Raw genomic sequence first — 23,327 nt, 5'->3', positions numbered from 1 at the left:
TTCAAAACATTAAATCAAGCTGTAATTAAACTTTTTTACATTTAATTTTAGACCTTAAATTTCTATATCATTAAGACCTCAATGTTTTAATGAAAGTAGAAAATAGAGTATAATTCAGTATCACCTATTTGTCTCAAATACAAGTACAATGAGTAGTAAGTAGGTAAACAGGAATGACAATAACAAAAATAGAACTTGTGTATTTGTCCAATAAGAATTAACTCTATTTCTCTAAATTCAAGGTGTATGGCAAGTCGAATATCTGATCTTAGTGACTATTACATCATTAGTTTAACACTTAAACACTGAAGGAGGCAGTTCTCTATTCACACAGACTTCTTTCTACACAGATCTGTAAACAGTCTGAATATGTATATTTCAAATTAGTCTATGTGACCCTGTGTTCCTCTCTTCAGAAGCATCAGTAATGCATTTGGCCAATAGTCTGAAACACGAATTGTAAATTAACATAGTGTATAATCTTGATAATATGAAAAGAGTCCCAAATACTTATTTTTTAAAAATGGTAACATTAGGAAAAAAACTATAATCATCATCAGTTCTATTTCCTGAAAATTCAGTTGAGGTAACCTCTGCAAGTCACAGCTCCACATTTGCACACAGTTCTGGCCCTCTTTTTGGCTGGGCTGTGGTCAACAGAATCTGAAGATATATCTCCAGAACCTGAATACGTAGAAAAAGAAATACAGAAGAGTTAAGACAATTCATAATGAGTTTCAAATTTTCTTTCAGTTGTAAATTGACAGAATCTTTACAAACTGTCTTGAAAGGATGCTGTGGGCTAGTAAGAGGTAAAGTGTATGTTATTAGTCCATATTTATGAGAATGGATTTGTGAAATGATGAAACTTACTAGTAAAATCCAGTATACACGCATTCATTTCATAAATTGCTTAAGAGCCATAAAGCAAGGTCAAGTAGTAACAATATGTAAAGGGCATCATACTTAGAAAAACAAAGAAAAGAAAACACATGTTGTCACAGTAAAGCAAACAGAATTAAATGTTCTCTTTAAAAGCCAGATTCAGTTAGGAATGGAATAAGCTCATATGTGATTTAAATCATATTTTCAATCTTACGAATATACATCTTTCAGTAAATATTCAGAAATGTAGGCTCAAAATTTTTTAAATACAAGTAATATTGAGAAAAGATGTTATAATAAATAAGCTTCTGTATGGAAGTTCTGAAAAAAGCAGGCAGCAACATGCTGTAGAAGAAAGAGCATTACTCAGCCCAAGATCAGGCAGACCTGGATTCTAGTATTAGCTCTGTCAGATTAGCTTTGTGCCCTCAGCAAAAAGACAAACTCTTATAGCCTCATTTTTTAAAACCTTAACATGAGTTTGTTTCAGATACTCTAAGGTCTTCTCCTATTCTGATTAGATTCTTCACACTGAAACTCCACCAAAGAAACTGTATTTGAAAATCATACCTTTCATTTGATAATCAAAAGTGAGCTCTTCTCCAGCATTTATAGTTCTCGTGGAAAATAATGCTATTCGGGGAAGACGGGTGTCGAGGTTATCAATGAAAACGTTGAACACCTGAAGATTCGGGTCACACTAAAAAGGAACGTGAGAACCCACTGAAGTAAAATTGACATGAACGAGCTCTTCTACATGCTATATAAAATCTTTAATTTCCCAAAGTATTAGTTTTAAGTTCTACTAGAAATTAACTTGCTTACTGTTTAGAGGTCTTTGAGGCATGCACATTTAAAAATACTGTGTTCCCTTACAGAAAATTTCAGACATACATAAAACTAGAGAAAATAATATAGTAAGTCCACATATATCCACTATGCAACTTCAAAGCTTATTAACATTTTTGTCAATCTTGTTTCATCTAGTCCCAACTTCTTAATTGTTTTTGGGGAATTTTAATGCAAATGTTAGATAACATTATCATTTCACCTGTAAATATTTTAGTAAGGTATATATATATATTTTTGTTGTTGTTGTTGTTTTTTGCTTGTTTCTGAAATTTTTAATTTAATATTTTTGGAGCATGTTTCACAGCCGGTAACTAAAACCACAGAAGGTGCAACTGCAGATAAGGAGGGACTACTGTATCAAAAGTTTATTGAAGAGCCTAGAAAGATTCAAAAAATGCCCAAGTAGAACATTTAGACATAGAAATAGAATTATTGAAATTAAAAGTAAAACATGCTCTAGTAAGGCATATTTAAAGAACTTGAGTAACTTTTAAAATAATCAAATCAGCATTTTAGAGCTCAAATTTCATGTTGCATGGGGTTTCATTTCTTAAACTTCTGTTTGGAATTGCTCAGCATTTCGAGAACTCGGCACTACATTCTAGCATATGCAAGAAAGATCTGGTGAATCATACTGAGAAATCAAAGTAACTATTTAATTGTCCTTGAATAGAATACATCTATTTGGAGAGTATCTCAATTTTATCGTTAAGAAAAAATTCAACATGTAAGTAAACCAGGAAACAAAGGAGTCAGAAGGTCCCTGACATTTCGTTACTAATCATAAACTAGTTTTTTGGTATAAAATCCATCAAAAGATTAACATGGTCTACCTCCTTATATGATCAGCTATAGAACTTATGCTCCAAGAAACATTTTCCTTGTAATCTATGAAATGGAGATAATGTCATCTAATCTATAGAATAATGTCAGTCTCACAAGCCTAATACTATGTTATCCATCTAGCACTTAGGAGGTGTCCAGTAACTCCTAACCTCCCTTACTTTTGGAAATAGTTTTTATAGAGTATAAGATTCTGGAGTTAAGGGTCCAAGTGTATTCTAAGTTCTTTTCAAACAAGAATTAAGAATACTAATTCATAATTTAGAAAAGTAGCCCTAAATACTTCCTCTAGAAATTCTTAAATTTTATAAAAATGTTAACATGTTTACATTTTAAGAGAACACGGCAAATCTACCCTTCTTTAGTTGTGTATTCTAAATTTAGCTGTGTTTACTTCTGTAACCCATATAGTTATGTGTTAATTCTTAAACTTTTTACCTCTTAACTCCTCTGCTCATTAATTTCCTCCTCTATACGAGGACAATACCTATCTCATAAAGTTGTTGGAAAGTGTAAATGAAGTAACATATGTAAAGAGTCCTGCAAAATGGATGTTATTTGGTAGGCACCTCGATGAATTTTCCTAAAACAGCAATAATACCAGGAATTAACAGAAGAGGCCCTTGTATTAAAATACTTTGAAGATAATAAAAGAGTATATAATTTAAAGACAATTATTCCTCAAGTATGGAAAATCTTTTAAAACAGTACTAATTAGTCCTGTCTATACTTTCTCTCTTACACTGTGATTCACAAAATGAGACACATTTCCATATCGAGCTGCATCCACTGTGAATTCATCAGATTCATAGTCCAGATCAAAGAGATATGTGATTCCTTTGTTGTCATATAACTGCCCCCGTCTTTCAGCTTCTTCACTTGTGATAACCTAAAAAGAAAAAACTATAGTATATTATATAGCTATTGCTGAAGAAACACCCATCCATAAATCTATTAGTTAACATATTAATGCCTTCAGGTGCATAAAAAGAAGTAAAAGTGCCATCAAAGTAAACATTCACATAAACTAAAAGAGCTAGATGAACAGAGGAGGGCAATCAGAGAGGAGAACGGGTGGCGCAAACGAAGTATGACTGTTCAAATGAGAGTGAGGACAACCCAACAATCAGCAAGCGGAAACAGTACCCACCTTCGATTCTCATTTATTTGATATGTTCAAAAAAGCTACACAACTACAGCTCTGTGTAAGACATAACAGAGTGTAAAGGACTAAATTTAGAAGTAGGTTTGCTCTAAATAGGCTCTGAAGGCATATTTTTCCTATAACGAATCTGTGTACAGTTACAAATGGAAATTTGTTACAAATACAGGAGAGAAGGTACGTTAAATTTGCGGTCAACTGTTTGGAAAGTGTAGTTTTGTAGAATACGTGGTTTTCATGAAATTCTGTAGCTCACAACCATCATCTATACAGTTCTGCTCTGAAGAACACAGCCTGACCACACGCTCAGCTCAAGAAACCAAAAATGGCTCAAGTAATTCATGGTGTCAACCAAATTTAGCTGCCACATTCAGTAAACCAAAAGAAGAGAACAATTTGATTATACAAGGTCTAGTATTCTGAATAGTGATTTATAATAATCTGCCATTATCTAAAAATTTCAGGATCAAAATAGGGATGCAGTTTAACCTCAGAATTCTGGATGAATACAGATAATTAAAGGGGATCTAATTCCAAACAACTTTTAAAATACCTGGTTTGACAACCCCAGACATGCAGTCACACTCATTGTTCTAGCCACAGCTTAGCCCACCACTCAGTTTGAGGAAGTGTGGTGTACGGGTGAAGTGCAGCGATTCTGCAGCCTTGGTTTTGAACCTCGGCTCTTCTTTACTACTAACTAAGTGACCTTGGGCGAGCTGCTTAATTTCTCTGTGCCTCAGTTTCCTGCTGTACAATAATGGAGGAAATACTACCACCTCACAGAGTTGTTGAGAGAATTTAGTAAGAGTTGAAACGCAAGGTGCTTAGAATAGTATGCCTAAAATAGTATGTGGTAAACACTATTTTTTGTATATAAGCATTATATGTATAAAAATAAATGTGCTCAGTAGTTGGTATTTTAGAGAATGGTCTTTGTAGCTGAGTTACAGTTGCAAAGAGTTTGGATTTTTCTTATCGGTGGCTGCAATAAATGTGTTTTTTTTTTTTTTTTTTTTGCGGTACGCGGGCCTCTCACTGCTGTGGCCTCTCCCGTTGCGGAGCACAGGCTCCGGACGCGCAGGCTCAGCGGCCATGGCTCACGGGCCCAGCCGCTCCGCGGCATGTGGGATCTTCCCGGACCGGGGCACGAACCCATGTCCCCTGCATCGGCAGGCGGACTCTCAACCACTGCGCCACCAGGGAAGCCCAATAAATGTTTTTATGTGTACTTTACAATACTTGCTCATAAAACATTCATGTACTCTACAGTATCATTCATGCTGATGCAAAATTGAGTTTTGCCAACTACACTTAATCATATTTGGTCAAATGGGTGAAGTAAATTACAATTTAAAAGTTTCTAAGTCAGGATGTATTTAGATCTGATATTCTTCTTAGGACTTTTGTGTAAAAATACTGGTCATATTTTCAAAGTTGCAAACGCCAGTTTCAATGACTATGAGTGGGTGTTTGTTGAAAGGCGACTCTACTTCATTTGTCACTGCGTATAATTTTTTTTGTTCACATTCAAGTTTGTATTTCTCATGATGCCAGTGAACCCTTCCCTCAAACCTGAAGTCTGTACATATCTGCAAACGGTAACAGCAAAACGTACCAAGCGTGTTTGTTACTGAGGTAAAAGGCGGCGCCTCAAGAGCACGAGCCTCCCGCACACTGTGCGCTATGAGAGAAGCGAGCGTACCTCTCCGACATACTCCATGACAAAGCTCCTTCTCCTAATCTTCACGAGGGTCTTTACGCCCCAGCCACAGCCATTGCTGGTCCGAAAGATGCAAAGTGAATACTGCGTGCCTTTTTGGACAATCCTGTTGGGACAATCGGGTCCACACTGACACCTTGAGTTGCATTCGTAAATGGGGGTGCCAGGTGGGATTTTAATTTGCTGATTTTTATTATAAGCCAAAAGAACTCCAGCTTCAGCAGGACAACATTTCTCAAAGAAGCAATCTGTGCATGAACAACCAAAGGTGGCTTCATTCACTAAGCTGATTCCAGGAGCTGGTTTGTATTCATTAATGTAGTAGAAGTCTGAAGGGGGGCCCTCTAAGTCCACAGTATTTTCAACAAAAATCATTCCTTTGTGATTCTTCCTTCTGTTGAGTTCATCCTGCCATCTCTGCAGAGCTATCCTTTGTTTAGCCTTCTTTACAATGTATTCAGCAATGGCAGGTTTCAAAGCTCTGTGATTTTCTTTTAGAGTTATTGCTTTGCCTTTCTTTACCTGAGATAAATAATTATGCTTGTCATTAGAGAACTGCTGAAGCAGTAATGGGCACTTGAGATTTTGCAAAGGTTCCCAAGTATTTGTAGAATCTGGCCATCCTTTCCATTTTACAAGATAATATTCCATATCCTTAAAATATAAAAGAAAATGCAAATCAGATTATGACAGACCCAATTACTGTAATATCTTAAAGAGTAAGGTATTATCATTTTTCTTAATAAAGTTCAGAATACACAGTCACAAGTTACTAGCAGATGAAATACAAATCATAAAAATAAAACTATTTTTCTTTATATTACATAAACTATGCATAGAATTTAGATGTGGCATGACGTTTGACCAGAGACAAAAGAGTCGCACCTGGAGAAAGATAAAAGTACTGAAAGTCATGAATATGTTACCAAACAGTGATCAAGTGACACAAAATATATTGATCTTGATCATGGAAATAAGTTGTCCCCAAATGAATAATTTACGACCCAGCTCAGTGGCTAGCTTGGCCAGCACAGATGCAGGCATCCTCTAAGGTCCGTAATCTCATATTTTACACTGGCTGTGAGGGAAGTTCTTTTTCTCAATGTCCTGGGCACACATCCCCTAGATTTTCTAGAGTGAACTGTTCCATACAGTCATTCCTGGCTGCATGTGGCTATGGAGCACAGGAAATGTGGCTAGTCTGAATTGAGATGTGCTCTAAGTGTAATACACACTGCACTTCAACAACTCAGCACAAAAAAATAACGCACAATATTTGTTAATTTTTAAAAAATATTTCTTAATGTGTAAATATCGATTACACGTTGAAATAATATTTGGGGTTAAATTAAATGTATTACTCAAAGCAATTACACGTTGAAATAATATTTGGGGTTAAATTAAATGTATTACTCAAAGCAATTTCACCTGTTTCTTTCCATTTTGTTTAACACGGTTACAAGGAAATTTAAAATCATAGTCCTCCTTCGGTATTCACCAGAGGATTGGTTCCAGGACCCCTCTCGGAACCCAAAATCCACAGATGCTCAAGTCTCATATGTAAAATGGCACAGTATTTGCATATAACCTACTCATATACTTTAAATCATCTCTAGATTACTTACAATATCTAATATAATGTGAATGCTATATAAATCGTTGCCAACACATGGCAAATTCAAGTTCTGCTTTGGAACTTTCTGGAATGTTTTTCTTTTGCAAGTATTTTCGATCCGGGGTTAGTTGAATCCTGGGGTGCAGAACTGGAGGACACATAGGGCCGACTGTATACATATGTAGCTTGTACTATATTTCTATTGAACAGCACAATTCCAGAGAGTTCTTACCTTAGACTCACCCGCGGCTGGATTAGGTGGCAGGCCCTCAAGGCACCAAAGATCAAATACTTTGACTTATCCCTCAGACTGCTGCTGGCCACCATGGTACCTGAAATCTTGCCTTCCCACCCCAGTGACTAGCTACGGTTTCTTCCCTTAAAGCCAGGCAATGCTATGTTAAGTTTCTCTTAAAAAAGGTAGTCTAGTGTACGTAAGAAAAAAATTTTTCAAGTAAAGTCTCTCAATTTTGTCTTTGTTCTCTGGAATAGTGAACATATATCCACGAGTGCTAGGGTAAAAGGCCTTCTGAAATATGAAAGTGATTAAACTGCATTCTACGGTTTTTAGTTATTTTAATTCATAGATATTGATAAAAACTTAACTGGGATACATTTGCTTTTTCCTGAAATTTTTAATAAAGGTTTTATTATAAAGTAAGGATGTTTTACTAGTCATAGTTTACTAACGCCAAGTGGCCTGGCAGGTCTAGGCAATGTGGTATAAGCCACACTGTGGAGGCACCACTGGGGGAGGGGCACTGAGGCAGCTTTGCAGGAGGTCACCTGACGAGTGAGAGGGCTTATCTTCATCTCGAGGTTTTATTATATTCTACCCAATAAGCAGTAATGCTTGTTAATTAAAAGACCTTTGCTTCTTTGTGAAAACGGTCAAAATATGTTTTGTTAAAAAAAGTGGCTCAATTATGGTGTGCACATATGCACAAAAACTGTACTTCTATGAAAATATATACTATGATTCCAGGAAAAAAAAAAGCCTAGACATATACTGAAGTGTCAGTCATACTGGCTCACTAAAACGTAACATGGATTTCTCCCTCCTGAGGTGACTACTACAATTCGGGATTGCTGTTGGCAGATATATGCTCAATAATAATGAGATCCACTTGGCAGTATCTAACATTACCGATTCCCCTTAATGATGAAAGTTAAAAATGTTTCTGATTCCAAAATAAAGCAATGCAACCCTGGTCCTCTTTTTTTTTTTTTTTCCTGCTGTAGTTTTTCCTACCATAGCCCTGGGTTATACCAAAGTTACCAGCAAACAATGAAAGAAACAGAAATGGTGGCTTCAAGTCAGATGATTAAGCTAAATTATCATTCAGCAAAACTAAAAACACTATGCCACTGTAGTCAACTTCCAAAATAATGTTTTATGATGAGTCGCTTGCAAGTTTGGTATGTTAATCACATTGTACCTACCTAATTTACGGATGGTAAAGATGCTTCAAAAACCTGAGTGCTACAGAAATATTAGTAACGTTTTATTTCTACTTTGTAGACTCCTTTTATTTTATAAGCCTTGTTTTACTTTTAAAATCAAAAAAAGATCTTTCCATTTTGAAAAATAAGATAATTTTATACAGAAAAATCAGTTTGACTTAACAAATTCAATTACTTCAATACCCTAAAATTTCAAATAAAAGTCAAAAATTTCTTAAGTCTCATAGGATATCAGTATCTTATTCAGATATGCAATCAACTCTTGATTACCTATAGAAATGGAGTGGAGTCATAAAAATGGTCTGTTAATCATTCCTGTATAATTTGGAATGCATCTTATTAATTTTTTTCTTCAAGACATTTTCCCCACTATGTTTAGCTTAGGTTAAATTCATTCAAATATTTTAGTATCTATTATGAGCATATGAAAGTTTGGTCACTAGAGGGTGTGATGAGATGCAAGGTAATACTAGCCTTTAGGAGCAAAATCTCGCTGGGAAAGGAAGGCAATAGTATGTAAAATAAGTAGCAGTGCAAGGTGGTACAATTTTAAATGCCAAAACAAATAAGACAATAGATACCACTAAAATACACAGAGGGAAATCAATATAGGTCAATGAGAAAAAGGTACAGAGGAAGTAGAACAAACTACACTGTGAAAGATTGATAGCATTTGTTGGGTAGGGCACAGGGCAGGCAGGATGAAAAACACAAGCAGAAGCCTGGAGCTAAGATTTGCGTGAAGTATCCAGAAAACAGTGAAGAGATGGACTTAGCCAGCTTTACAGTTTAGAACACTGAAGCGAGAGAGAGAACGGTAACGGCAAGGCAAGAGCAAATTCCGGACAGCTCTGAACACCTGACTTTATCGTAGGCCAATGGTTTTTACAATTCTTAGAAACCATGGTGTTTCTGTGGGGAGCTTCATTCCATGTAAATACATTTAATTCCATCTTGTCTACTAGGAACTGCACTTACACAATGCAGACACTCAGGGCTCTGTCTTTGGCCCCTTTTCACACTAAACAAGGGTTCATCTCTTTTGAGAATCTGAAGAAAGCTACAGACCTTCCCCTATCAAAAGTCACATGTATGATACAATGGGTAAATTCAGGATATGTGGATTCCAGACTAAGAATTCTTGCTCCAAATGTTCTCTCTGGGCAACCTCTTCACTCCAATGGTTTTAACTGTATGCTGATTCTCCCAAAATTTTAGCTGCAACCCCATATAGTCAATAGCCTACTGGATGTCTGTCCCACAGGTTCTTAATCAATCTATCTACATGGAACTCGCCACTGTTGTTCCTGAATGGTTTCTCTCTGTATTCGCCATCAATGGCAGCCTTACCCCCACCTACCTAGTCACACAAGTCGCAAACCACGTCAATCTCACCTCTTCCTTCCTCTCAACCCAACCCATCACCAAGTTTCTCCACATGCTTCTTCTGGCCCACCTCTTTCGCCAGAATGCCCGTTCCTGCAAGCCTTCAGCTTTGCCTGGATTAGGACACTGATCTCCTACCGGTTTCCCTGCCACCAGACTGATAACACTCCACTCTGTCCTCTACTAACATGTAGTTTTCTTATAAAAACAAAACATCCACAGTGCCAGCCATTCTGTTATTTTCTTGCTTAAAAATTTTAATGGCTCGCCCACTGCCTAAAGAATTAAGCTCAAACTTCCTATTATAACAAAGATCATTCTTGACTGGGTCCCTGATGCCTCCCTGACTCAATGTTCCAATGTGGCCCCATTCACACACCACCCTCCAGCCACACTGAACTGCTGTTAGTGACTGAACATGCCAGGCCTTTTCATACTTTTCTGTTGCTTTGTTCACACAGTTATTTCTAATTAGAATGTCTTCTTCCATTTGCCTACTGAACACTTATTTCAGTCTCATCTTTTATATGCAGAAAAACCTACTCATCTTTAAAACTCAGCTCAAATGTCATCTCTCCCGTGAAGTCTTCCCTCCCTCTGATTACTGCCAACTCGTGTTCCCATTTCTAATCTAAACTATAAGCCATTTGTGGGGAAGGAAAGAATCTTATTCTTTGCAGCCCCAGAACCAAGCACAATTCCCTACTATATCCTAGGCTTTGACTAAATGTTTCTGAATGTATAACGAAAAATACAACTACCAACACGTATGCAATATAAAAATCACAACAGTAACGATATGAATCCTTAAAAGAAATACAGGCTGCTCAACTTAACCTGGAGATAGCAATTCATGGTTTTTCAATATTTGTTCTGTCATCTGCTGTCTGTAGTCAGTAAGTGGTAGCTAGCACAAACACTTTAAAATACATATACATATGGGGGCACAAAAAAGAACAACAAAAAAAATCTGCCTTCCCATTAGCTATTTTTCCCCTGCAAGTTTTGAAGTAATCACAGTATTCACTATTAGTGGTAGAACAGCCTTAATCTGATTATGAAAATCCCAGTGTTCCATGAGAACACAGTTCGAGAACTATTACAGTCAATGGAAAGTCACTAGATTTCCATACCAGTAACCGACAGAGGGTAGGAGTTTGGGGGCCTGGGTTAGAGGCCCAAGGCTGACACAAATGAACAACATGACCTTGGAGAAGTCCCTCTTGGAGCTCTGCTTTCCTGGTCTCTAAAATTCAGGTTTTAGTCTAATGATTTCTGTTATTCCAGTTCTTAACAAATCACTCTTAAGTGCAATCAGTCTTTTAGGAGTATGACTCTATTGTTAAATGTGGCTATTTTGTTCGTATGTGGTAGTATGTGGCCGTGCAGTATAGTGGTAGTCCTAGAGACATAGAATGATCTGGATACTTTAAGAAATCAAAGCTTTGGGTAGTATTTCTTTAATATTTGATTCCTAAGCGAGAAGCCCCACTGATGTGCATGGGTGTTCTTCACTGATGAGATGAGGATGTTAATAAAGAGAACCCAGTTTTGTCAGAAATTTTTCTGTATGAAGGGGTGACATGGCAAGAACATGGCACAGGAAAATCACACAGCAGTGAGACTACCACAGTTTACATCCTTTGAGTTCCACTGGACCTGACATGAGCTCATCACAGTAACCACCTGCTTGTTCCCCCAGCTAGCATTCTTTCCACTTCCCGAGCTGGCTATTTCAGACCTCCTCCACTTCCCTCAGGAGTCCCTATCCCACCGCCTCCCCCGTTATTTTCAGTAGCACGTGACCCTAGCATGGAGCTAGACAAGAAGGGGACCACAGACACAACAGGAGAGAGGCCCTTCCTCCGTCAATTACCCCCATCTCCTGTCCCTTCAGTCTCTTGCTCTCTCCTGATCCTCTCTAGCATCTGAATCTCCCTTATTTTTTTTTTTTTTTTTTGCGGTACGCGGGCCTCTCACTGTTGTGGCCTCTCCCGTTGCGGAGCACAGGCTCCGGACGCGCAGGCTCAGCGGCCATGGCTCACGGGCCCAGCCGCTCCGCGGCATGTGGGATCTTCCCGGACCGGGGCACGAACCCGTGTCCCCTGCATCGGCAGGCGGACTCTCAACCACTGCGCCACCAGGGAAGCCCTCCCTTATTTTTTAAAGGCAAAATTAAACTAAACCTCCTTTGAGATATAAATGCTTGAATAAGTAAGGGATCTTGAAAAGATATGATAAATTACTAAAAGGTCAGAGATCGGAGACTAAGGTATAGTCTCAGTATAAGATGCTTTATAACATGCAATTTTTAAAATCATATTATCTACTCGGATTTTTTTTTAAATTAAAAATTATAAACACCCTTAGACCCTACATAGCCCTTCTTCAAAGCTAGAGTTCTGGAAGGAGTCGCCCATACCACTTGACCCTACTTTCTCACCTCCAACTAATTCTTTAATTCATTCTATTTCGGCTTCTTCTATCCATACCACAGAAATGCTCTAAGGGTGTCAATGACCTGTCCATTGCTCAGTCCAGAGGGAGCTTTATGCTTCTTTGACCCACTGGGTATGACTCTACTTTACTGACATTATCTCCTCCTCAGGCTGCCATGTTTACTCTTCTGATTTTCTTCCTACCTTTCCTGCCAGTTTTTCTCCGTTGCTTTGACAGTTCTTCCTGGGAGTACCACTTACTGTTCCTCAGTCCTGGCTCTTCACCTGTTTTCTTTACTTGGATCACTGCAATGGCCTCTTACCCTTTCAATCCACTCACGGCACAACAGCCAGAGTGATATTTTCAACACTCCTCTCTCCCCAGTTCACTCCCCTGCTCAAAACTACAAAATATTTCCCTATTGCCCTTAAGATAAAGTCCAAAATTCCTTTCTTGGCCTACAAGAAAATGCACTTTCTGGGGCCTGCCCCATCCTTCCAGCCTCATTTCAATCCCTCTATGTTCCACTCACACTGCAAATTCCTTGAAGGAGTCAGGCTCTCTTCTGACTCAATACCCTCCCCCATTATCTTTTCACCCTTTAGTACTAAGTTTAAACATCAGTCCTTACGGACACCTGCCTACTCTCTCCAGGATGAGCTAGAGCCTTCTGTTACATTAGCCTTACCTCAACTATAATTAAGTCCTTCGTACAATGATATTTAAGGTTTTTCTACTCTCACTGAAAGATAGACCCCATGATATCAGGGACCATGCCTCTGTGTCATTCTCTGCTGAGATTGCTAGTGCCCAGTGCGTGACATGGTAGATGGTAGAAGACTGGAGAAATATCTGCAGAGTTAATGAAGGCGTAACTGTACCCAGTCCTGGGGCTTCAATCCCCATCTTCTTGCCAATCGCTTCAAGAACAATGCTTCCACTTAGTTCTCACTCTTGATTTGGAGCCACATTTCCAACTATCTACTGGTCGTCTTACACTTAAATGCTCTCAACCTTCTTCTCCAACTTCAATCTAGTCTTCCTATCCTAATCCTCCTTAAGCCTCATCTTCCTATATTCCTGGGTCTTGGTGAACAGTATTACTCTCCACTCCATGGCAAGCTTTCCTAGATGTGGATCCCTCACTGCTGGATCCCCAGCCAACCCCCTGACCACTAAACCACAGACTTAAATTTTACATCCACTATAATTCAAAATATCACCAACTTATCTTCATCTTTATTGTTACTACTTTAGTTCAAGCACCATCTCTTCTTGCCCAGATTACCGCAACAGCCTTTCAGAATGTGTTATACATATGTCATTCCCCTTCCTGCCAATCCACGTTCCTCACTGCGGAGAGAAGACTCTCTGAATTGCACATCTGATAGTGTCACTCTTTTCAGAACCGTTCAGGTGACTCCCCACTGCTGCAGGACGGCTGGAGTTCCTCTACTCGTCTCTCACTGTCTCCCACTTCCAGATCCTACCACCCCATTCTCTATGTTAAAGCCTTAAGGAAAGACTCTACTCATCTTATCAGGCCCCAGCTGGATATTATCTTTTCTGGGAAGCCTTCTCTGACCAGCCCAGGCATACCTCTCACAGATCACATCATGATGTCTGCCCTAGCACTTATTATACTATTGCATTGGGTGATTTACTTGTCAATCTTTTTCACTGGGCTGTGAGTTCCTTAAGGTTAGGGACAGTTTCTCATGAACCTTTATTTTCCCACTGCCTAATGTAGTACCTGACACACAGAAGAAACTCAAATGTTTATTGAGTGAGACAACAGAAAGGTGAAACCAGAGATATCAGGCAATAAATTGCTGCTATAATTTAAGCGTGACGCTATGGAGGTCTAGTCTAACAGTGACGGTGAGGACTGGAGAAATCACTGACACAAAACCCAATTCAATTCATCAACCATGAACTAAATACCCATTACGTACTAGGGGCTATAGTAAGACACAGTCCTGGCCCTCAAATTGTTGCCAGTTCAGCAGGTATGAAACAAAGCTACAAAATGTGAACAGCTCTAGAATAATGACAAGAACAGTGCTTTATAAGTCCTGAATATAAAGCAATTAATTTTGCTAGAGGTGGGGAAGGGAAGAAGGCTCTATGGTTGGTGGTAACCTTTCAGTTGAACTTTGCAGGCCATGCAGATTTTGCAAGGAGAGAAGGGAAACAATATTTCAAAGAGGGAAGTGGATGAGAAAAGCAAAAGGGCACAAAGGTGCATGATGTGTTCAGATATTGGAATATAAGCTATGTTTGTTTTTTAGCTAGATTCTCAATGCTTAGAAGAGTGCTCAGCTCTTAGTAGATACTCAGTAAACCTTAGCTACATGGAAGAATTTACAAGTATATCAATGCGGTAAGGAAGTAGGAAATGTTACAAGAGAACATACAAGTAGGGTATGTTACAAGTAGGGTATGTTACAAGCTGGAAAGGGGGCTGGTGGCCAGATGATAACAGCCTTAGTCCAAAGGGTCTCAGCTTAGACTGGCAGACACCAGGGAGCCATTTAAAGGGCTAAAGGAAGGTCCTAATGCAATCAGAGCTGTGTTTCAGAAACAACTGTAATGGCTTTGAAGAATATGGTACTGAGACAGTGTCTTTCATGAGCTAAATGGAGGGGAACACATAAGAAAAGGATAGGGTGTTAAGATCTTTCACCTGCCCTGAACATGAGAGACAGACAGACAGAAAGACAGAAAAGGTAGACGTACGTTCAAGTAATACTGGCTTACAGATTCAGTTATCTGTGTTAGGCAGGATAAGAATGAGGAATAGGGATCCCCTGGTGGCGCAGTGGTTGAGAGTCCGCCTGCCGATGCAGGGGACACGGGTTCGTGCCCCGGTCCGGGAAGATCCCACATGCCGCGGAGCGGCTGGGCCCGTGAGCCATGGCCACTGAGCCTGCGTGTCCGGAGCCTGTGCTCCGCAGCGGGAGAGGCCACAACAGTGAGAGGCCCGCGTACCGCCAAAAAAAAAAAAAAAAAAAGAAGTGAGGAATATAAGTGGGCTGTAGGAGGACATAAGTGTGCAAAGCGTGCTTATTCCAAAGCAAGGAACCAAAAGGAGAAGGATGAAGGAGAAACTAGCAGCAAAAGTTACCCAAACTGAACTATAATACTCAGAATTCTGTAGCATAAGAAAGAAAACTGGCAGCTCCTTCAATGTAAGCACAGACTCCTCGGTAACTTACTCTGTCTGTCAAAGTATAACAGGAATGAACAGGAAAAGACAGAGAGGTAGAGACTACATAATCTGATGACCTATTAGATGTAGAGGGTAGGGAGGAAGGAAGAATTAAAAAAGTATGAAATTATAAGGTTAGGTAACTGGGAGTATTATGATTCTGTCAAACTAGGTAGGGAACACTAGATCAGGACACAGATTTGAGGGAGGAAAATGGGTACAGTTTTGAATACGCTGAATGTGGTACCTGTAGGGTGTCCAGCTTAAAATGAAGCTCAGAAAGAAGTCAATGCCTCACAAAGATCTGAGGGTCATGAGCCAAACAGACAGAAGTAGAAACCACTGGGAAAGAGGTCGTCTGCAGAGCAGCGTCGAGGTGAGAAGGGGGCCAAGGACAGAGCCTTGGAGATTATGTATGAACACTTCAGAAGGACAGGTAAGAGCCTGTAAAGGAGATTCAGAAAGAACAGTAAGAAAAACTGGTGGCGAAAAGAAGTGGAGATAGAGGTGAGTAACAATGATGAGAGTACACCCCTCTACGGCATGACCGCCGCAGGTCAGTCTCCGCTCACAGTAACCCCACGAGCCGCTGCCGTAAAGATCCTCATCCCGTACGGGAAGCAGCGAAGGAGGGAACCTACCCAATGTGCTGAAGGCCACGCAGCTAGCACGTGGTAGAAGCAGAATGCGAACCAGAGCCTAGGCAGTCTCTCCAAGACACGCGTTTCAGAGACGGAAAGAGTAGCCAACAGTGTTAGGTGCTGCAAAGTGGCACAGTAAGCTCTGAGGTCCTCGAGTGTGGCCTTGAGGAGGCCACTGCCAGCCGCCAATCAGACAGAGGGGGTTCAAAAGTCAGTAACAAGGGGAAAGGCAAGCTACAGCAGAAATGTTTGCAAACTGTGTATCTGATAAGGGACTATCTAGAATACACAAAGAACTGTTACAACTCAATATAAAAAGACAAACAGCCCAATTTAAGAAAACAGGTAAAGGATCTGAATAGACAGTTCTCCGGAGAAGATACACAAATGGCTACAAGCAGCAGTCCCCAACCTTTTTGGCACCAGGGACCGGTTTCGTGCAAGACAATGTTTCCATGGATTGGGGTAGGGGAGGCGGGGGGAGGATGGTTCAGGCGGTGACGTGAGCGACGGGGAGCAGCAGGTGAAGCCTCGCTCACTCCCCGGCCGCTCACCTCCTGCTGTGCGGCCTGGTTCCTAACAGGCTGCAGACCGAGAGCTATAAGCACTTGAGAAGATGCTCAGCATCATTAGCCATCAGAGAAATGCAGATCAAAACCATGAGACACTCCATACCCACAAGGACAACTATAATCCAAAAGTCAGATAATAGCAAGTATTGGTGAACATGCAGAAACTGAAACCCTCATATGCTGCTGGGGGGAATGTAAAATGGGGCGGTCACTTTGCAAAACAGTTTGACAGCTGCTCAAATGGTTAAACACAGAGGTACCATATAACCCAGCCATTCAACTCCTAGGTATATATCCAGGAGAAATGAAAACACGCCCACACAAAGGCTTGTACATGAATGTTCATAACAGCATTACTTATAATAGCCCCCAAACAGGAACAACCCAAATGTCCATCAAGCGATGAATGGATAAATTATATGTGATATATCCATACAATGGAATATTTGGCAATAAAAAAATGAAGTATTGATACGTGCTACAGCATGAATGGACCTTGAAAACATTGTGTTAAATGCAGGAAGCCAATCATAAAGGATCACATAAATATTGTACAATTCCATTTATATGAAATGTCCAAATAGGCAAATCTATTGAGACAGGGAGCCATTGAGATTCCAAATCTATTGAGATTAGTGGTCGCCTAGGATTAGCGGGGAAAAGAGATGGGGAGGTTTGGGGGGTGATGGCTAAGCAGTATGGGGTTCTTTTTAGGGTAATGAAAATGTGCTACCATCTCCACAAAAAGTTTTAGAATAATTCTGAGAGGGTACAAAAACCTTTGAATTGTACAGTTTAAATTGGTGAATTGTAGGGTATGTGAATTATATGTCAATAAAGCCGTTTTTAAAAAGTTAATGGGAAATGAAGTAGAAGGAAAAGACAGGAAATGCTTGAGTGGGGATGGAAGACGTAAGAAAGATTTCGGAAGGTTAAGGAAGATCTGAATAGGTTTATTGATTAAGATAAAGCAGTGGAAAAACAGTGCTTGATACAAAAACGACATCAGAGAGCTTCCCTGGTGGCGCAGTGGTTGAGAGTCTGCCTGCCGATGCAGGGGACACAGGTTCGTGCCCCGGAGCGGCTGGGTCCGTGAGCCATGGCCGCTGAGCCTGCGCGTCCGGAGCCTGTGTTCCGCAACGGGAGAGGCCACAACAGTGAGAGGCCCGCGTACCGCAAAAAAAAAAAGGACATCAGAGATTAAGCAAAGTCCTAAAGGGGATGGGTAGGAAGAAAAAAGAAAAATGGTGACACCTCTGAAAGAATGAACAAAGATACAGATAACTGGTGTGAAGGTAACTTGAAAGTTCATCCTTGAAGGATCCAGTGAGGCAGAAGTCTGCAGCTGAATATGAGAGGGGGAGGGATACAGTCAGAAGTCCAGAAAAGTAATAAAATTTGGGGAAACTGATGACAAAAATGGAAGGAGCAAGCAAAAGATAAAAAGCTTGTCAAGTAGAACTGAGCAGTGCAAGAATAGAAATAATATGTAACGGAACCAAGAAGTGTGATTATATGACACCTGTGGCTAGACTGGTCAGGCCAGGGTTTATAAACTGAATTGGCAGATGACAGGGTTGTTTTGGGGTTGAAGGCTGCTGAGAGTGTAGGTGAAATGCTTCATCATAAAATCCCACTGAGTGGGGAAGTCAGTGACACCAAAAAGAAGATGGATGTTTCAAAGGAAGAATGGGATTTAATGACTGAATCCATATGGAGGATGAAAAAGAAGGAAAACAAAGAATTAAACAGGATTCCTGATTCATTCATCTGCAAGAATGGACAGATTAATTAATTGAAACAGAGTTCTTGTAGAGGAAGTAGACTACAGAAAGGTGAATTACTCAAAAATACATTGTAAGGTTTAGATTGAAAGAGCTTCTTGAAGAACAACCCTGTAGAGGAACAGAAACAAAGTGAGGCCCAGAGAAGTTAAATGACTTTACTGAAGTCATGAGGTTCTAGACGAAGCCTAGAAATGACTGTGAACTCCAGGCCATTTTATTGCACAACAGAACCTCACTGCTAGCAGGAGTTTGACAGGATGGCAGGAAATACAAACGGTGATGCTTCTTGAGGAGATTCAGTACCACTAAAATTGGCTTGAATTTCTAGGTTCATCTCAGGTGATAGTGGGGAAACATGATTCAGGAACAAAATGAATGACAGGAGAAGCCAATCTCAGATAAAACATTTGCTCTGGTAATCCACCTGGAGATAATCAAGAGTTGGATGTAGAATGATATTGATATAAGCACCTTGAAATATTCTAATATAAGAACATTTTATGCTTCAAAATCCTCTCAATGTTATTTGGCAAAACAGATGATAGGACACAACTTTATTATGGCCAAGAATTTTAACCATTAAGAAGAGTTCTGCTTACTTTTAAGGTTCTTTTTATGTCACAGAAATATGAAATACTGAATTGAAGTCTGATTAGGTCTCTTTTAAGGGTCTAGATATTTGCCTTACCTTTTCTACCTTGTAGTCACACAAGTATTCCACCTCATAATTGTTTAGATTCCTTTTGGTGATTCCAATCGATTTACATGTGAGCTTTTCTTTTCTACATAATTCCTGAAGAGTATCAAGTGAAACTAGGCAAGGCACACACCAAGCTACAATAAGAAAATAGAATTCTTTACTAGTGAAATAGCTACTCAATTAAAATAAAACAAAACAAAAAACCAAAAGAAAAAAAGGGGAAAACTCAAGACCTCTATATCCCCACCCTTCAAGTGGCAATTTTATAAGACTAAAAATTCATATGACAAGGAACCATATACACGTCTTTAAGAAAAAGTTAACCATTAAAGAACTCTCTTGGTAAATTGGTCTTCCTGGATTTTCTCATGGGTCTCTATCCTACATGTTTAACTGATGTCAATTTCTACTAGGCCCCCTGAACAAAATGTTTCATGTCTATAAGCTTGCATTAGATTATATATAGATGCAAAAGTCGAGATAATATTTTTGACTTTTTCATTGTATTCTACACAGAATTGCTCATTTAATAAAATGTAGATCTCAAGGACACGCTCATTATTGTTAGAAATACATCTTAAATATATTTTAAAATAATCTTACATTGTTAAAAAGTAACAATGTAAGATTCTTAGTTGAACAATAAGAACTGAAATCTAATTGAAATCTAATTCTATAGTTACATACTCATACATCACATGGCCTACTTTTCCCACTTTGGAAGGTTGCATAAAATTTTAACTCCGATTTTGCCCATGCTGCAATGTATTATTATCAAGGTCAATAAACCCAGGAGTTAAAATAAAACAACGGAGAGTATATTGAGTTTTGTTACTAATCATTTCCTATATTGCTTCCAAAGCCAAGAATGACAATACAGAGAGTATTCAATTTACATAATCCACACACCAAGCTTGAAGAAAGTCAGCCGTCCTCATGATCAACCTTGTAGAAGCCAATAACTAACTCTGCTGCGGAAGATTTTACCCTCAAATTCCCGTAAACAGTATGCTACCATACTGCATTTAAAGTATGTTAACACAAACTGATATTTAGAAACAGGTAATGAACCTGGCTTTATGGCTAGCGCTAGTAGAAGCACCAGGGAGGATCAAGAGGTCCTCTGCCCCAGGCTCCGCCAGGCCACCGAGCTGCATGATTTTAGGGAGGTTTCCATCTTTCTGGGTTTCAGCTTCGCTGAAAAAAATGGCAGGGTTGGAGTAAACTGGGATTACCAAACAAAATTTATCGGTAAACGCTAGCTTTACTTGGTAGCTCTCCAAGGTAGTGGTGATAACCTTTTGGGTTAGAGGTAATTTCCAGAGAGGAGAGAACAGCTGGTCTTCCTATAATCTCCCCTCGCCCTCCCCATCTCACACCGGGATTTCACGGTCAGAAACCCTCAAGTACGATTTCCACACGTGCCCCCAACCCCTTCCAAAAAAGGATGCATGATTCTAGACCAAGAAAGCGAAAAGGATTTTCCCCCAAAATATCTGGGGGGCGAGTCTGCTGGTTTTGGAGTGGTGGTTTGGGGGGAGGGGAGCGGCAGAATAGAAACGACCCCTTAAGACCCCTGTATTGACATAACCTCAGGATGTTTTGTGTAAAAGGTAACCTCATTATGCTGATCACATGCAGAGGAGGTTCCTCTGGGCTATCTACCCAGCGTGGATTTGTCTGCCGTTCCTACCATTTTCACCCAGTCCGAGTTACACGAGGATTCAAGACGCGACCCTCCACGGAAATGCTGTTTTGGGGAATAAGAAAACTTGGAACATAAAAAACTGCAAACCCCCTGCCCCCACGGCAGAAAAATAATTCATTGGTAAGATTAAACATTTCATGACCACCACGAAAACTTGACACTAGTTCCACACTAACCCCTAGCGGAGGAAAAGTTGGGGGGTAATGAATCCATAATCCACGCAGAGAGGCGCAGCGCTGGAAAATACCTTTCAATTCTATAAGGCAGTGAAAGTTCCCGTCCTTCAGCGCGCGCACAAACACACGTTAGGCACCGAATTCTTCGGCGTCCACATAAATACCTCGCAAGTTACCGGGGGGGGGGGGGGAACCGATTCCCGTAAGCCAGGGGCTGCCGCCGCCAGTACCCACTTACTGGGGTTCTCTGCAACGGGGACCCGCCCCTCCCGGTGCGTCCGCATCGGGGTGCATCCTCACTCAGCCTTCACACCTCTGCCCCGACCTCTCTCCGCTCCTCTGACACTGTGGTCACACTCACCCCACGGGGTCCTCCCGCTCCCCAGTTCCGAAGCCAGCCCGACCGCAAACGTCCCGCTCAAACCACCACAAAGGAGTCGCGCCCCCAGCGTGCCCACGGACCTCGAGCCGCGCCGGGCTCCGCCGGGGCCGCCCGGACGCCACCGCACGGCTGCCCCGCGGGGAGGGGGCTCGGGCGCGGCGGGCGGCGGGGGCCGGGCCGCCGGGTCGGCGGGCCGGCAGCGGTGCGCGCGGGCCGGGCCTCGCGGGGGTCGGGCGCGGGAGGGGACTGAGGGCAGCGGGCGGGCCGAGCCGCGAGGAGGGTCAGGGGCCGGGGGCAGGGAGGAGCCCGAGGCGCGCGTCTGGGGGCCGCGGTGTCAGTGGCGCGGGAGGCGGCGTTTCGCCGCGTCGCGCTCCGGCCGGCCCGCGCGTCCCGGCCCCGCTTCCCGGGCCTCGGGAGTTTGCCCGGCGGACGGGGGACAGTGCGGGGCGCCGCTCTCCAGCCCTCACCTCCTCGCGCCTCGGCCCCGGCCGCCGCCATCTTGAGGAGCTTTCATTCAAACTGGCGCGGTCTGACCGGATAGCTCAGCTGGCCTGACGCCCCGCCCCAGCCCGGCCCGCGCGGAACTCGGGGGCCGGGGCGGGGGACTAACCCGCGAGGCGTCCTGACGTCAGCGGAGGCCGACACAGCCGCGGCGGCGAGTGCGCCTGCGCCCCAAGTCTCCTCCGGGCGCTCGGAGGGGCGGGGCGCGGGGGTGGGGAGCGCTACCCTAGGTGAAGGGCCACCTGCCCTGGCCTGGCTGGCTTAGCGCCTGATTCAGGGTACCGACATTAGGCCTTCCCACGCTTGTTAGTTCTTCTACACGGGCGCTACGTGTACGTTATGCAAAATTGCAAACGCAGCGCGGAGCTATGCGGTGCAGAGTACGTTTGGCTCTCACACCTGCTCCTCAGCCACCTGAGCCCAACTGGCCATTGTTAACGTTTCCGTCCACGCTACGCCCCTAGATCACAGGTTCTCAAAATTGGCTGCACGTTGGGATCACTTACAGGTTTTGTATTTTGGTTTCACTCTCGGAGATTTGATAGGAATGGGGTGCAACCGGGACGTTGGAATTTTTTAAAGCTCCCCAGGTGATTCTAAGTGTGCAATTTGAAACCACTGTTCTAGATCAGTGCTTCTCACACTTGAATGGGCAGAGGAGTCTGGGCATCTGGTTAACATGCGGGTTCGAATTAGGTAGGTCTGGACTGGGACCTGAGGTTCTGCGTTTCTGACGAGCTCCCAGGCTACGTCCCACACCAGTAGCCAGGCTGCGGGATGCCCAGTTCCTCTCACCGGGCCCACACCGGTCTCCACCCCCCAGCCCGCCCCCATCCAGCCGTAGCACCGCATCCATGGTGATTGTTCTAAACAATCTGAGGCAGAAGCCTGCCAAGAGTAAATTGCGAAAGTTCGGTAGAAAGCCGTTTGACGTCTACCAAGGATTTTTAAAAGAAATTTGTGTAAAATAAAAAAATATTTTAAAGCATCCTGTGTAAGTTTGACATGTTGGAAATAAACACAGAACATTAAAGGAATTAATTTGTTTTGATTACGTTATGAAATAGTGTCTAGTCATTTAAAAAGGTATTTATGAAGCCTTTGGTGTCATGGAGAAGTGTTTAACAGAACTTCTTAAGGAAAACATAAAAACAAAAAGCTGTAAACATACAGAGTTTCAACTATGTAAGGAAATGTATAGGAAGATAGATAATAAGATCTCTGGGAAGTAGTTTCCTTTTTGACTTCTTGTTTTTACATATTTTCTATAATGAGCATCT

At 41.5% G+C, this 23,327-nt stretch overlaps 1 protein-coding gene across 2 annotated transcripts; it reads right to left on the bottom strand.

Annotated features, from left to right (window-relative positions):
- Positions 1–556: 556 nt before the first annotated feature.
- SUV39H2 (SUV39H2 histone lysine methyltransferase) lies at positions 557–22,044 on the bottom strand (the record flags this gene model as incomplete). Of its 2 annotated transcripts, none has more annotated exons than XM_082647589.1 (6): positions 557–684; positions 1,456–1,585; positions 3,323–3,469; positions 5,448–6,119; positions 19,269–19,414; positions 22,014–22,044. In XM_082647589.1, the coding sequence occupies 6 exons, from the start codon at positions 22,042–22,044 to the stop codon at positions 578–580; spliced, it is 1,233 nt and encodes a 410-aa protein (XP_082503715.1). In that variant the 3' UTR covers positions 557–577. The 2 variants fall into 2 exon arrangements, with proteins under 2 accessions (XP_082503715.1, XP_082503716.1); XM_082647590.1 differs by having other exon boundaries at positions 5,988–6,119.
- Between the last annotated feature and the right edge of the window lie 1,283 nt (positions 22,045–23,327).

This window comes from Grampus griseus (genome assembly GCF_964374135.1).
Source record: "Grampus griseus genome assembly, chromosome: 2".
Taxonomy (NCBI): Eukaryota; Metazoa; Chordata; class Mammalia; order Artiodactyla; family Delphinidae; genus Grampus; species Grampus griseus.
Note: the sequence above shows the minus strand (reverse complement) of the source record. Positions and strands in the feature narration are given on the sequence as shown.